At 42.0% G+C, this 12,594-nt stretch overlaps 1 protein-coding gene across 3 annotated transcripts in view; it reads right to left on the bottom strand.

Moving 5' to 3' along the window:
• MAPKBP1 (mitogen-activated protein kinase binding protein 1) overlaps positions 1-8,648 on the bottom strand; it is a 57,195-nt gene extending 48,547 nt beyond the window's left edge. Inside the window, exons 1-2 of one of the 3 annotated variants that reach the window (XM_053927674.2) lie at positions 8,525-8,648; positions 7,832-8,052 (exon numbers count right to left, since the gene is read on the bottom strand). In XM_053927674.2, the coding sequence (XP_053783649.1) occupies positions 7,832-7,948 (117 nt within the window). In that variant the 5' untranslated portion in view covers positions 7,949-8,052; positions 8,525-8,648. Of the gene's footprint in view, positions 1-7,831 lie in introns of all 3 variants that reach the window. The other 2 variants (XM_053927675.2, XM_053927677.1) reach the window with 2 other exon arrangements.
• Between the last annotated feature and the right edge of the window lie 3,946 nt (positions 8,649-12,594).

The following is a 12,594-nucleotide window of genomic DNA, read 5'->3' as shown; positions in this document are numbered from 1 at the left end:
TGCTCATTTTCATGTTCACTAAAATGTCATCATCCAGGGCAACCCTGGCACAGGGCATTTTAAATACAGTTTTTTCCACCAAAAATAGGCATTTTAACTCAGCGACTCTCCATAGCTTCAAAGAAAAGGTCTGTTGTGGGTAGTGACACCTACAGAGATAACAAAAAGGTAAAGCACAAAGGTAAAAAGGGAGAGATTTGGGGTAGGTAGCGCTAGCAAGCCATCAGGAGTGTGAGCTACACCATCAACTGCCAACTAAGAACAAAACAGTTTAAAGTCCCGTGATACTCACACACAAAGACAACCAAGACTTCTGTTAGTCTCCACTTCATTCCACCACCTCACTCCAACCCCAGAGAGAAGCACCAACTGCTTGTGGCTTACAGTCATTTGGAACCATGTGGCTGCACCCTATCAATCTGATGTGCACAAACCCAACGCACCACAAATTGCACGGTTCCTAACTGTACCACAAGGAGAGAAGTTGGGATACCAGTTCGGAAAGTCTGGAGTTGAGGGTGAGGGGAAGAGAAGCAAGGATGTAGAGGGACAAGGGTTACTGAATGATGACTCTAAAATAATGACAACTCTAAAATAACAGTCAGCGAAATTCATTAAATTAATTCCTGTAGGAAATGTTGGGAGAAAATTATACTTTTTAAGGTACTGCTGTTTTCCAAGATGAATGCAGGATGAGACCCTTGGCTATAGCAATACTGGGCACACTCATTCGCTCAGTGAAATGTTTTGCACATGAAGAGTCCCTGGAAGGAGAGCAGAATAAAGATTAAGAGTAGGCTTTGCAGTTAAGAATCCCAGTTCAGTCACCTACTGGCTGTGTGACCACCAGCTACTCACCCAACCTCTCTTAGCACCAGTTTCCTGACCTACAGAACTGGAATAGTAATATTTATAGTGGGGTCATATAAAATTTGAGTGAGATAATATATGTAAAACACTTGACCCAGTACACAGCAAAAGCTCAATAAATGTTAGTATTAACACAACAAATATTATTACTTGTAGGATTATTATTGGGAAAGTAAGATAAGGACAGAAAGCACTAACAACAAAGGTTGGAAAGGGGTGGTTCCAGCAAGCATACTGCCTAAAAATGTTTAATGGCACAAATCTATAATGGATGGGAAAATAAGAAGTACAAGAACACACAGCAAAGGAAACCATCAACAAAATGAAAAGACAACCTACTGAATGGAAGAAGGTATTTTGCCAATGATACATCAACAATACACCAAAGTTTATAAAAAACTCATACAACTAAACACCAAAAAACCAACAATCCAATTTAAAAAGGGCAGAAGACCTGAATAGACACATTTCTAAAGAGGACATACAGATGGCTAACGGACATATGAAAACACACTCAACGTCACTATCAGAGAAATGCAAACTAAAACCACAGTGAGGTATCACCTCATGCCTTTCAGACAGCTATCGTCAATAAATCAACAAGCAAGTGTTGGTGAGGATGTGGAGAAAAGAGAACCCTGTGCAAGGTTGGCAGCAATGAAAATTAGTGCAGCCAACTGTGGAAAACAATATGGAGTTACCTCAAAAAATTAAAAATGTAACTGCTTTATGCCTTAGTGATTCCACTGCCGGGTATATATCTGAAGAAACACAAAACACTAACTCGAAAGATATATGCACCCCTATGTTCAATGCAGCATTACTTATAATAGCCAAGATATGGAAGCAGCCAAGTGCCCACCCATAGACGAGTAGATAAAAAAGCTGCGATACGTATGTACAATGAAATATTACTCAGCCATAAAAAAGAATGGAACTTTATCATTTGCGACAGCATGGATGGACCTAGAGGACCACTTTGTAAAGTATGTAATTGTCTAACCACTATGCTGTACACCTGAAACTATACAAAATACTACTGAATGTAAATTGCAATCGAAAATAAAATTTAAGTTAAGAAAAGTACAAGAACAAACAGGATCAAATCCTTGGGTATTTTAATCTTTAAAAATAAAATTGTCTTAATTACATAGGACAAAAACCTCATCTCCATCTTCACCCAACTTGACACCATTAGCATGACATCCTTCAGAAACGACCAAAGCCCTGGTAGCGTTCTATTTATCGATTTGGGTGGTAGTGACATCAGCAATCATTTTATAATTATTCACAATATTTATTATATATATATATATTTTTTTTGGTTTTTAAATGCCAATACCTTTAATGACGCCAACTAAACTTTGGGGAAAATGACCAGGGGCACCATTAAACGAACACAGATTTCAAAGACTAATAAAAAGTATGAAGAGAAGTTAGAAATTGTAGTGAGTACAGTGTGAATGAGAAGTAATATTCAAATCCAGAAGAACTAAGAAACTCCCTCTCAGGATTCCTCTAACAGAGAATTTGACAAAGTAAAAGAAAATCAGCCATGGAGTTTCACAAAGTGTTGTTTCAAGATCTACAAGGAAATTTAAATCTCAACTATGAATGAAGGGGCAAGGAAGAGAAAGTATCTTTAACAGCATTCTAGTTTTAGATGGAGATAAGGTATACTTATGAACTTAGAAATTTAATCTCTTTGCTTAATAGTTTTTAATTTTTCAATTACAATTGACATACAATAGTATATGTTTCAGGTATACAACCCTGAAACAAGTGATTAGACATTTATATAACTTACGAAGTGATTAACCTAGTAAGTCTAGTACCCATCTGGCACCATACAGTTATTATAATATTAATGACTGTATGCCCCATGGTAGACTTTACTTCCCTGTGACTATTTTGTAATTACCAATCTGTGCTTCTTAATCCATTCTCCTTTTCTACCCAGTCCCTAATCCTCCCTCCTTTCTGGCAACCATCAAAGTGTTCTCTGTATCTATGAGTCTGTTTCTGTTTTGCTTGTTCATTTATTTTGTTCTTTAGATACCATACCTAAGTAAAATCATATGATATTTGTCTTTCTGTCTGGCTTATTTCATTCAGCCCAAGACGCTCTGGGTGCATCTATGTTGTCACAAATGGTAAGATTCCATTCTTTTTATGGCTGAATAATATTCCATGGTATATATGTACCACATCTTCTTTATCCATTCATCTATTGGTGGTTGCTACCATATTTTGGCCATTACAAATAATGTTGCAATGAACATATGGATGCATGTCTTTTGAATTAGTGTTTTGGGTTTCTTCATACAAATACCCGGTGGGGGGGGGGGAGATTGTTTTGCATTGTTCTTTTGAAGCAAGGAACTTCTTAATTTTAGAAAGAGAGGGAAAGAAACATCAATTTATTGTTCCACTTACTGATGCATTCACTGGTTGCTTCTTGAGATCAAACCCGTAACCTTGACATATTGGGATGATGCTCTAACCAACTAAGCTACCCAGCCAGTCCCTGTTTTTGTTTTCATATAAAATAATCTTTCTTTTTTGGCACCTCCATGTTCATAGCAGTGCTGTTTACAATAGCCAAGATTTAGAATCAGCCTAAGTACCCATCTGTAGATGAGTGGATTAAAAAAACTGCAATATATCTACACAATGGAATACTACGCAGCAGAAAGAGAGAAGGAATTCCTACCTTTTGCTACAGCATGTATAGAACTGTAAAGTATTATGTTAAGTGAAACAACCCTGTCGGTGAAAGACAGAAATCTTATGATCTCACTTATAAATCTAATGAACAAGACAAACTAATGAGCAAAATAGAACCAGAGGCATAGAATCATGGAACAGACTGACAGCTCTAAGAGAGGAGGGGGGAGGTGGGGACTGATGGGGACTGATTGAAAGGTAAAGGGAGTAGTCAAAGAACATATATGAAGGATCCATGGACATGGACAACAGTGAGGGGACTGACAATGGAAGTGGGGGGCAGGCCGGGTGGAGGTGGGAACGAAGGAGGAAAAGTGGGACAACTGTAATAGCATAAATAATAAAATATTAAAATTAATTAATTAAAAATTAAAAAGAAATAAATGTTTCCCTACTACCAAATAGGTGGATTAAAGGGTCTCAACACTAATACCTGGGCTCAAATTCCAAGCATAAATTAAAATTAGATTTATTGCCAGTTTTTCTCCTCCATGAAACACACCTACATAAACTCTTTCCTAGAGCCCACATGTTAAAAGGCTCAAAGTACCACCACACAATCAGGTAGGAAAAAAGTTGGAGGGAAAAATGAGACGGGGGGGGGGAGGAGGTGTGCGCATGGGGGTATATGAGAATTAATTAGGCTCATATTCATAAAAACTGAGAACTGGAAGCATGCTGCAAGTCTGTTTCCCCATTGTTTCCAGAGGGATAATATATAACCCAGACTGGATTAATGGCTATTAAGGAGGAGGAAGATTTCAAAACCTCCTTCGCTTACTTTTTCAAAACCTAACAACCCTCCAGCACAGTCGATGCTTTTGTAACCCTAACTTAAATCTTGCCTGCTCGGCTTGAGTCCATTTCTGGCCTTGTTAAAAGAGAAAAACAACCCAGCTCCCTCCACATAAAAATCTTTCAGAAACTTTAAGAAAAGAGGGGGAGGGTTAGCTACCAAAAGCCCACACATTTGCTTCTTAAGGAAAACACAGCCTTAACTGAGATGAGAAGTAAAACTGACAATTAATTGTACAGGATTCAAAGTTGAAGGGTGTTTACAACTGACAGCTTTAAGTTATACTTCAAGACTCAGCAGATATGGCACGAAACCGCAGACTACTTCCAATTCTATTACACTGCAGAGACCTCCCTCGCTTAGAGAAAGTTTTTTAAAAATCCCAGTTCTCATTTATTCTCTCACTAACAATTTAAATCCCCATCTCCACCAGCTCTCACTTCAGCTTTTAGCCATATATTAACCATAGTTTTAACTAGGTCTCTCTTTAACCAAAAAGCCTTTAATAAGCACTACTTTCTGCACATACAGGGTCTGCAACAAATAACACCCCCTTTTTAGTACAAAAATCTTTTATTACGAAGTCAAAAACATGTAATTCTGTAACATAACAATATCACACTCAAGCACACCATATGACATTGTAGGTGCAATGTTCAAATTAAAACTAGAAATTATTACACCCGTATGATGACCCTACCAACCTACACTCACGCACGCTTTACTTCTGCCAGACCCTGTATGTGCTTCCTTGCCTCTCTTATGCTCTTCACACCTAACAAGGCTGCACCTCTATTTCTTTTTCAATATTTTATTATTCTTAGTTGACTTCTATTCTAAAGAGATCATAAACTCCTCCTGATCATTTCCTATTCTTCTAGAATTCCAAATTTAACCCTACTATATCTGACATCTTTAAATTGCTCTCATTCATTTATTTATTTTCTACTGCATTCCTTAAACTGTACTAAACTGTGTGATGTAAAGGAAGTAAAGAACATGACACCTGACCTTTGGAAATGAAGACACACATAAAAGAATAATTGGTTCTAAGATAGCGGGGCTAGTCAGAGAAGGCCCTATGGCTCTAGTAAACACAGAGTTGGAGCTAAAAATAAGTGTAGAATTTAGTGAAAAGGTGACTTTAGATAGAAGGAACAACATGATTCAAAGTAGCAGGTCACCTGAAGTAAGAGCTGCATCAAGGCCCTTTGTCACTTCCTTCTTTGCCCCCAACCCCCAAAAGAAATATATGTCTTTTGGCCTTCAAATTTTATTTCAGAGTTTGTTGTCCATGAATCACAAGCTCTCTGTTACCATGACTACCCACAGTCACCACATATTAAAGCAGTTGACAAAGCTTTATACACCAAGTCCTATGTGGGTTACCACAAGACAGGCTTTTAGAATCATCTCTCAATAAGGAGAGTGAGGGGTCAGGCACCTGTAGGGCCCTAGGCACACAAAGACAGCTATTACTTTTGGGTGCTAAAGGTATGCACAAGTACTCTTGCTCTGTCAGACTATTAAAGGGTCTTTCAACTTCAGCTAAGTATTTCCTTTATTCATAGCTCTATCACAATCAAAGCCATTTAAAGAGTCTGAAGCGCTGAATTCTATTTGAAACAGGCATGTTTAGTGGTGATACCAGGGATGTCCTTTTTCACTGTTTTCCTGGAGAGCTTCTCCTCTCCTCCTCTTGCCTCAGAACTCACAGTTCAAGCATCCCTTCCTCTGTGGAGTCTTTCATAATTCCCCTAAGCTGACTTAGGTTCCCTTCCCTGTGCTGACATTAACACCTTTTGTATACTTCTAGGACATCACTTACCACATCATGTTGCAGAAGTCTGATTTGTCTACAAGTCTGGTGAGCCACAAGCTCTTTGATGGCAAAGATAATGTTTTACTCATCACTGATTCCACACATAATAGGCACACAATAAACACTTGTTGAATGCATTAATGATAAATGACATAGGAAGTTTTAAAGAATGGTGACCGTACCTAATGGATCCCAAACCAAAATTACAATAAGTATTAACACTGAAGACTACATTCTCCTCACACATTTATACTATCTATACAATTCTTGATCAGAAAAAAAGAAGCCAAAGATATGATTGCTTTAATACTACTCGTCGTTGCCAAGTTACCAGTCAAGGTGTTAGCAGCACTGAGAATGACTCAACACAAAAAATGAGTGAACAGTCTCAAATCTAAGAAAGTTTCTAAGTTTCAGGCTCATTCTTTTGCATCTGGAGAATATGAACAATGATTAATTTAAAAAGGTCCTTGGAAAAGTCACTATCTCCACTGCCAAGGAACCTGTGGCCAGTTTTGATTTAACATGACTTCAGAGAATACGCAGGAAAGCTGTTCACCTTCTGACCAAACTTAACTAAGGTTTTGTTAAGGGATAGAGATCTGAACTAAGTCCTCCCAAAACCCTGCCATGTTGCACATTAGGGCTCGAAATCAGTCCTCACTGGCTTTGCTCATCTCTGAAAAAATACAGGCAAGGCAATAACATGCTGCTGTCTCAAATGCCTCTCCCTGTGGCAATCCTGTACCACACAAGGCTACTACTGTGTTCACAGGCTGCTAATAAGATGATAGAAAGTTCTAATATGATCCTGTGGGAACAAAGCCCTAGAATCTTTCCAGGATTAAATAAATTTAGTCCACTTTTGTATTCCCAAAGTTGTAGGGCTCAACAAAGTTGAAGAAAACATAAAGACCAATACCCAGACAACTGAGGGGATGGAAAGGGACTGGACTTGCCGTCTGAGGAACTTGTGTAGCAGAATGAGATGTGGCTCTTGGCATATAGTGAATGAGATAAGCCATGTTCAAGGGCAAACCAGGAGAACTATTTTGCTGTTATCATTCCTAAGAAGCCAAGAAGCTCCAGTTAAATTATTTTAGGTCTCTTGAAGAAATAAATATATTTTGACTGCAGGCAAGAGCATTTACCAAGCCAATGCTTCAGACTAGGTGTTCTAGCATATTTCTTTATGCTACCACTGCCTTACATAACCCAGCTATGACACTAACACTGGCAGCTACATTAGTCACAGCTTGCCCTTCACAAGACATGTGCTCCCACTATTCTCTTCCAAGAAGAGAAACTGAGTCATAGCATATCAACTGGCTTCTCCAAGCACAGACTTATTTTGTAGTGAAACGAATCCAGATTGCCTTCCTCCTAATCCTCTTTCCATGAATGAATCTCAGCATACCCACCCCTGCTGCTCTTTTTCCTTTAACCTAAAACTAAATCACTGCTTTCTTGAGGGGCGGAGGTGGGAACACTTGATCCCTTAGAGCCAGCAGGAGCTTCTACTTCTCCTCTCCCCCCCCCCCTCCAAAAAAGGAAGAGGAACAAGGAGCACAGCAGGGAAGGGTTGGAAAAGGATAGCTCCCAATACTAGGACTCACCTTGGAGCTGAGGTCCTCTCGCCGATTTCCTGCCTTACTCCTGCGTAATTTGATGGATGGGGACCGCAGCAGGTTCTTGAGCCGGCTGGTAATGGTTGACCCCTCCACGGCCATCATGATAAGGAGCCCCGGGACAGTTCCTGGCCCAATCTTGGGATTCGTTTCAATAGCAGCACTGCCTTTCCACTCCACAGGCTCTTCCAGTATACCCTCTCACTGGCCTGAGATGGCAGAGGCCACCTTACCGTCTGCCCTGCAGGGTCTGCCGCTCTTATCTGTACGTACTGCCCTTTCCCCTCTCTTCATCCCCGCCTTCAAGCCCTGCGCGGTTCCTCACGTCTGACGGGCAGGCCCATGACTGCCAGAGGCGTTTAAACTGGAGGGGTGGATGGGCCCTACTTAGTACGGCTAGTAGCTGGTAGCTGGTCTGGTCCCCGTTAGTTTCCAACTGTTCCCACGGCCGAGGCCACTAAGGAATCCCTCAGGGGGCCTGAGTACCTGCGCTGGCAGGCGCACTCGGCGCGGCACGGCTAGCTGTGGCCCGGCACCCCGTTCTGCACGGGAGCCTCCCACCCCCACGCTCGACCCTCTGGCGTTCGCTCCCGGCTCTCCACTGCGGCCCGGGACCTTTCTCTCTCACCTCCCTAAAAGCCCCTGCTACCCGCCAGCGCCCCCGCTCGGAACCAGCCTCACCAGCCCCGGGGCCCGGGGCCCGCAACGCTCAGAGCGCCCTCGGGCATCGCGCTCGGCAGTTTCAGCTCGGCGGCCGCCGCAGCTGCAGCAGCTATGGCGGCACAGGCGGCTCAAAACGCGAAGTACCGCCTGGGTGGGCGGAGCCAAGGCGAGAGGGTGCGGTCTGTATCCAGGAGGGCGTTGCAAGAGCGACGAATGTTTGTGGGGACTTAGCCGATGGGAGGGCCTAGAGGCAGAGGACCTGGGACTCCAGTACTACGGATGCAGCGCAACTTAGTCGCAGGTAACGTTCCTAGAGGAAGGTCAGCTGAACATGGTTTCAGAATTGAAAGAACCAAGCCTTTTAATGGTATTATGAGGTCTGGTCCCTCGGGGAAGTGCACTCCCTAGAGCCCCAACAAGATGGTAACTGCACCGCCAGTGTCACGGTTGGCGATAGGCCCCAGGGACCAGAGCTGAAATTAATTCCTAGCTAAGAATTTTCAAGACTGAGACAGCCGTAAGGCTCTTCTCCCGATCACCCCCAAGCACTTGTGCCCAAAGCGGTTAGAATAGTTGTTCGCGGTGTCCTACCTACGTTGAAATGACTCTCCGTTGTAACTTTCGATTGCTAAGAAGTGTTACTAACTAGGCAACAAGATTGACCAGGGTAGATGATTGCCTGGATAGATTTAGGTGTATAGGGGAGGAGTAAGTATATTTCTGGTTTAACCTCCAATGTTCCACCGCGCTCTCACCCTGAGTTACCAGGATTCTGTGGCTCCAGGTCTCTTTGTTCCTATCAAAATTCACTCGTGGAACACTTTTCCTAGTACTACTAACTTGGCGAGTTAACCGTCAAGCTTGTGGACGCTAGTTTTAGTGGTATGATTTCAGCTTTAGTTCATGGGGTTGTGGGCGCACACAGAAACACCTTTACAATATTATTTCACAGGTCCCTTGGCATGAGATTTTCTAGGGGCCTTTCTGCCTCGTTGCTACTTCATAAAATTGCCTTAAATTAGCCTAAGCCAAGATTATATCCTAAACCAGAGAAACGGTAGATGTATGTCTCAACCCATCTAGATCCTTGTAACACCTGGTGGACATGTTAGCAAGAGGGAAGGACTCCTAAACTCATTTCTATGGGTGGGTCTCATACAGCCAAGTGGTGAAACAAGTATGTTGCTTCTATTATTCTTCTACATTATGAAAACATGACTGCTAGGAATGTGCTTGTGTGTATTCTAACCTTGTATTAAAAAATGACATCTGTAAAGATCAAGTGGCCTCCTGAACCAACTAGCAATTACGTTAAGAGGAATGAGGCTTCCCCTTCCCTTCAACCATGCACTGCAGATGTAATTATAAAATGGAATTTTCTCATTCCCCAAATCTGGAGAAAGTAACCAAGTGCAATTAACCACAACAGTATGAAATGGGGGTTGGTTCCTTCAAGTCCTTGCTAGTAGTCCTCACTTTACCTCTATGGTGGTAGGAGCCAATATTAACACTAATAAATGGTGCCACCTGGTGTCCTTAATTTCATGTTGCAGTCACAGCAATTGTCATCTCCATCCTTAAAAGTCGTCCCTCTCCCCAGATCACTTTTGTGTCCACTAATAGTTTTCTCACTCATGGCCAAATGGGTTTACAGAATGTCATTGGTCATTTCCTGTCTAGCACTACATTGTTTTGTCCCCTTAGAGAAAATTCTCCAAATTACTCTTATCTAAAACTGAAGTTGCAGAAGCAAATTCAAGCTCTGCTTTTCAATGTCCAAGATGATGTAGGTGACAAGCAACTGAGAATAGTTTAAGTATGGATACTTCGTCTAGGGCCAAAACCACATTTTTAATTTTTCGCAGTTTAGTCCAATTTTTATTGTCTAGGTACCAGGCAGCTTTCGAAGTGCCAATATGAGAATTCCTCAGACAATGACAGTTCCAGGTCCAGTGCAAACAGGAGCCTTATTTCATTCATTTTTTTTTCTAAATTACATACTAGTCATTCCACCCTCCAAAATGCAGCTGACCATCCACTCTATTTCACTTTTTATTTTGCTTGTGTATGTCCTAAACACGTATACATGGTTGTCACTCTAAAATAGATGTAATGGGAAAGATGTGTTTTGCACTATGCTCGTTAGACTACATTTTAAAAATCCACCCTAGATTTAACATGCCAACAGGCCCAAGTGTATGATCCTGGAAAAGAGGTTAAAACATTTGCTCATTAAGTATTTATTGAGCACCTTTACATGCAAGGCACTGTAGGACAGCTGAGAGCAATGCTTGCGGTTGGAAACAGGATGGAACTCAAAACAATGTTTCCAAGACTGCGTTCCTATTTAACAAACTCTTCTAACAGCAGAGTTTACAACAGAGTTTAGTGGAGCTTAGATTTGTCTCAAAATTCCCAACTCACTCCATGGTTTAGCCATCTCACATTCCACACACACCTCCATCACTATTACTCAACACTTATATATCTCTGTAGAGAAGTTCAAGTTTAATATACAATTATACCTCAATTTAAGTTATATATGTATCAAATTTCTAATTTCAGAAGTGCATTTCTGACCTTTTTTCCTCCAAATGGCAGTGGGTCGGTCTGTACACCTCATCTTTAATTTTCTCTGCATCCAGCCATTCATATTCATGTAGGATTTCATTAGATATAATACATGAAATATTGATGATTGTACAAGTACTTTCTTCAAAATCAACAATTTTGTGCAAGAAATGTAGTCTGATTCTTGGTTTTATCAGTCATTCTCTATAAAAAGTACCTGGAAATGTGCCTACTCAGTGCACTGTTGTTTTTTTTTTTAGATCTTCTGGAAGAAACAAGGGTGATCACTATTGTTTAAAACACTTCTAAGTGTTCTAGTCTTCTAAGAGACTAGTCTTCTCAGTTCACCTGATACTACTGAACATCTCAGCCAGTACAATGACGAGGAAAAAAAAATACTACTACTAAACTCTGCCCAAATAATATATGATTTCTTCTGGATTCAAAGCATTTTTAAACTTGTTATTAAAAGGCCTACTGTCAGGTATTTCATCCATAATTTTGGGGAAAAGACTGTTGAGAGCTAGACAATTATAAGCATTGCTAAGCAGAAAACCTCTTGAAGGTCACTAGAATGGATAAGGAAGAGAAACAAATCGTCATCTGAAATAAGCTTATCAACAGGAGACAGACAGATAGTTCCTCCTGAACCCAGAGCAAAACTCCTCCAGAGCTCAGAGCTATGCAGAGATAACAGCAACTCCCGCTTTTGTAACTTGCTTGCTTGCTTCTCACTGTATAAAAGGGCTAGCCTGTGAGCGTTCGGGGCGGCTCTCATCTGCAGCTCTTCAGAGCACCGTGTCTCCGGGACACATCGAGAGTCCGCCCCTGCGCAGGTTAAAAGAGTTGGCCATTAAAGTAACATCTCTGTAAACGTCCTGAAAGTCTCCGAACGTCTGTTTCTTGTGTCAGTGGGTGCAACATTTTGGAGGCCCCAGCGGGATTCTCCCTAGGTGGAGGTCTGGTTCGGAAACTGAGGGGAGGACGCGGGCTCGAGCCTGGTAAGTATCTGGGAGGATCCTCTGTCTGTATCTGGGCTCCGGAGCGAAGTATTGCCTGAGGTGGTAGGCGGGACGCCGCTGTACCCCACCCAGGCCACCCCGGCCGGGACGCCGCCCGGGGCCTGGTTTCTGTTCTGTTCAGGTTGTGACCACGCCGCGCGTGGGCCTGGTTTCTGTTCTGTTCAGGTTGTGACCGGTCACGTCAGGGCTCGCAGCGAAGCGCAGCGGTGTGTCTGAGTATGAGTGCGGCCGCTTTGTTTGAGCGTGTGAGGACAGAGTGTGTGGCTCCACGGGCAACAGCCTACGGAGCGTGCGTGGGTCCTAACCTGCGGTTCCTTAGTCTGTCATACGGCATAACGGCTGGGAGTTTAACCCGGACTCTACGCGGGCAGCCTTAGCTAAGACAGACCTAAGTCCTCGCGAGAGGAGAGGCCAGGCGGACGAAGTGAAAGTAAATTGTCATTTCTGTTTGTTTTGTTTTGTTTGTTTGTCTCAGTTATGTGAAACTAACCCTTA

Source organism: Desmodus rotundus, chromosome 7 (assembly GCF_022682495.2).
Source record: "Desmodus rotundus isolate HL8 chromosome 7, HLdesRot8A.1, whole genome shotgun sequence".
NCBI classification, from domain to species: Eukaryota; Metazoa; Chordata; class Mammalia; order Chiroptera; family Phyllostomidae; genus Desmodus; species Desmodus rotundus.
The sequence above is the reverse complement of the archived record's forward strand: the minus strand, read 5'-3'. Positions and strand labels throughout refer to the sequence as shown.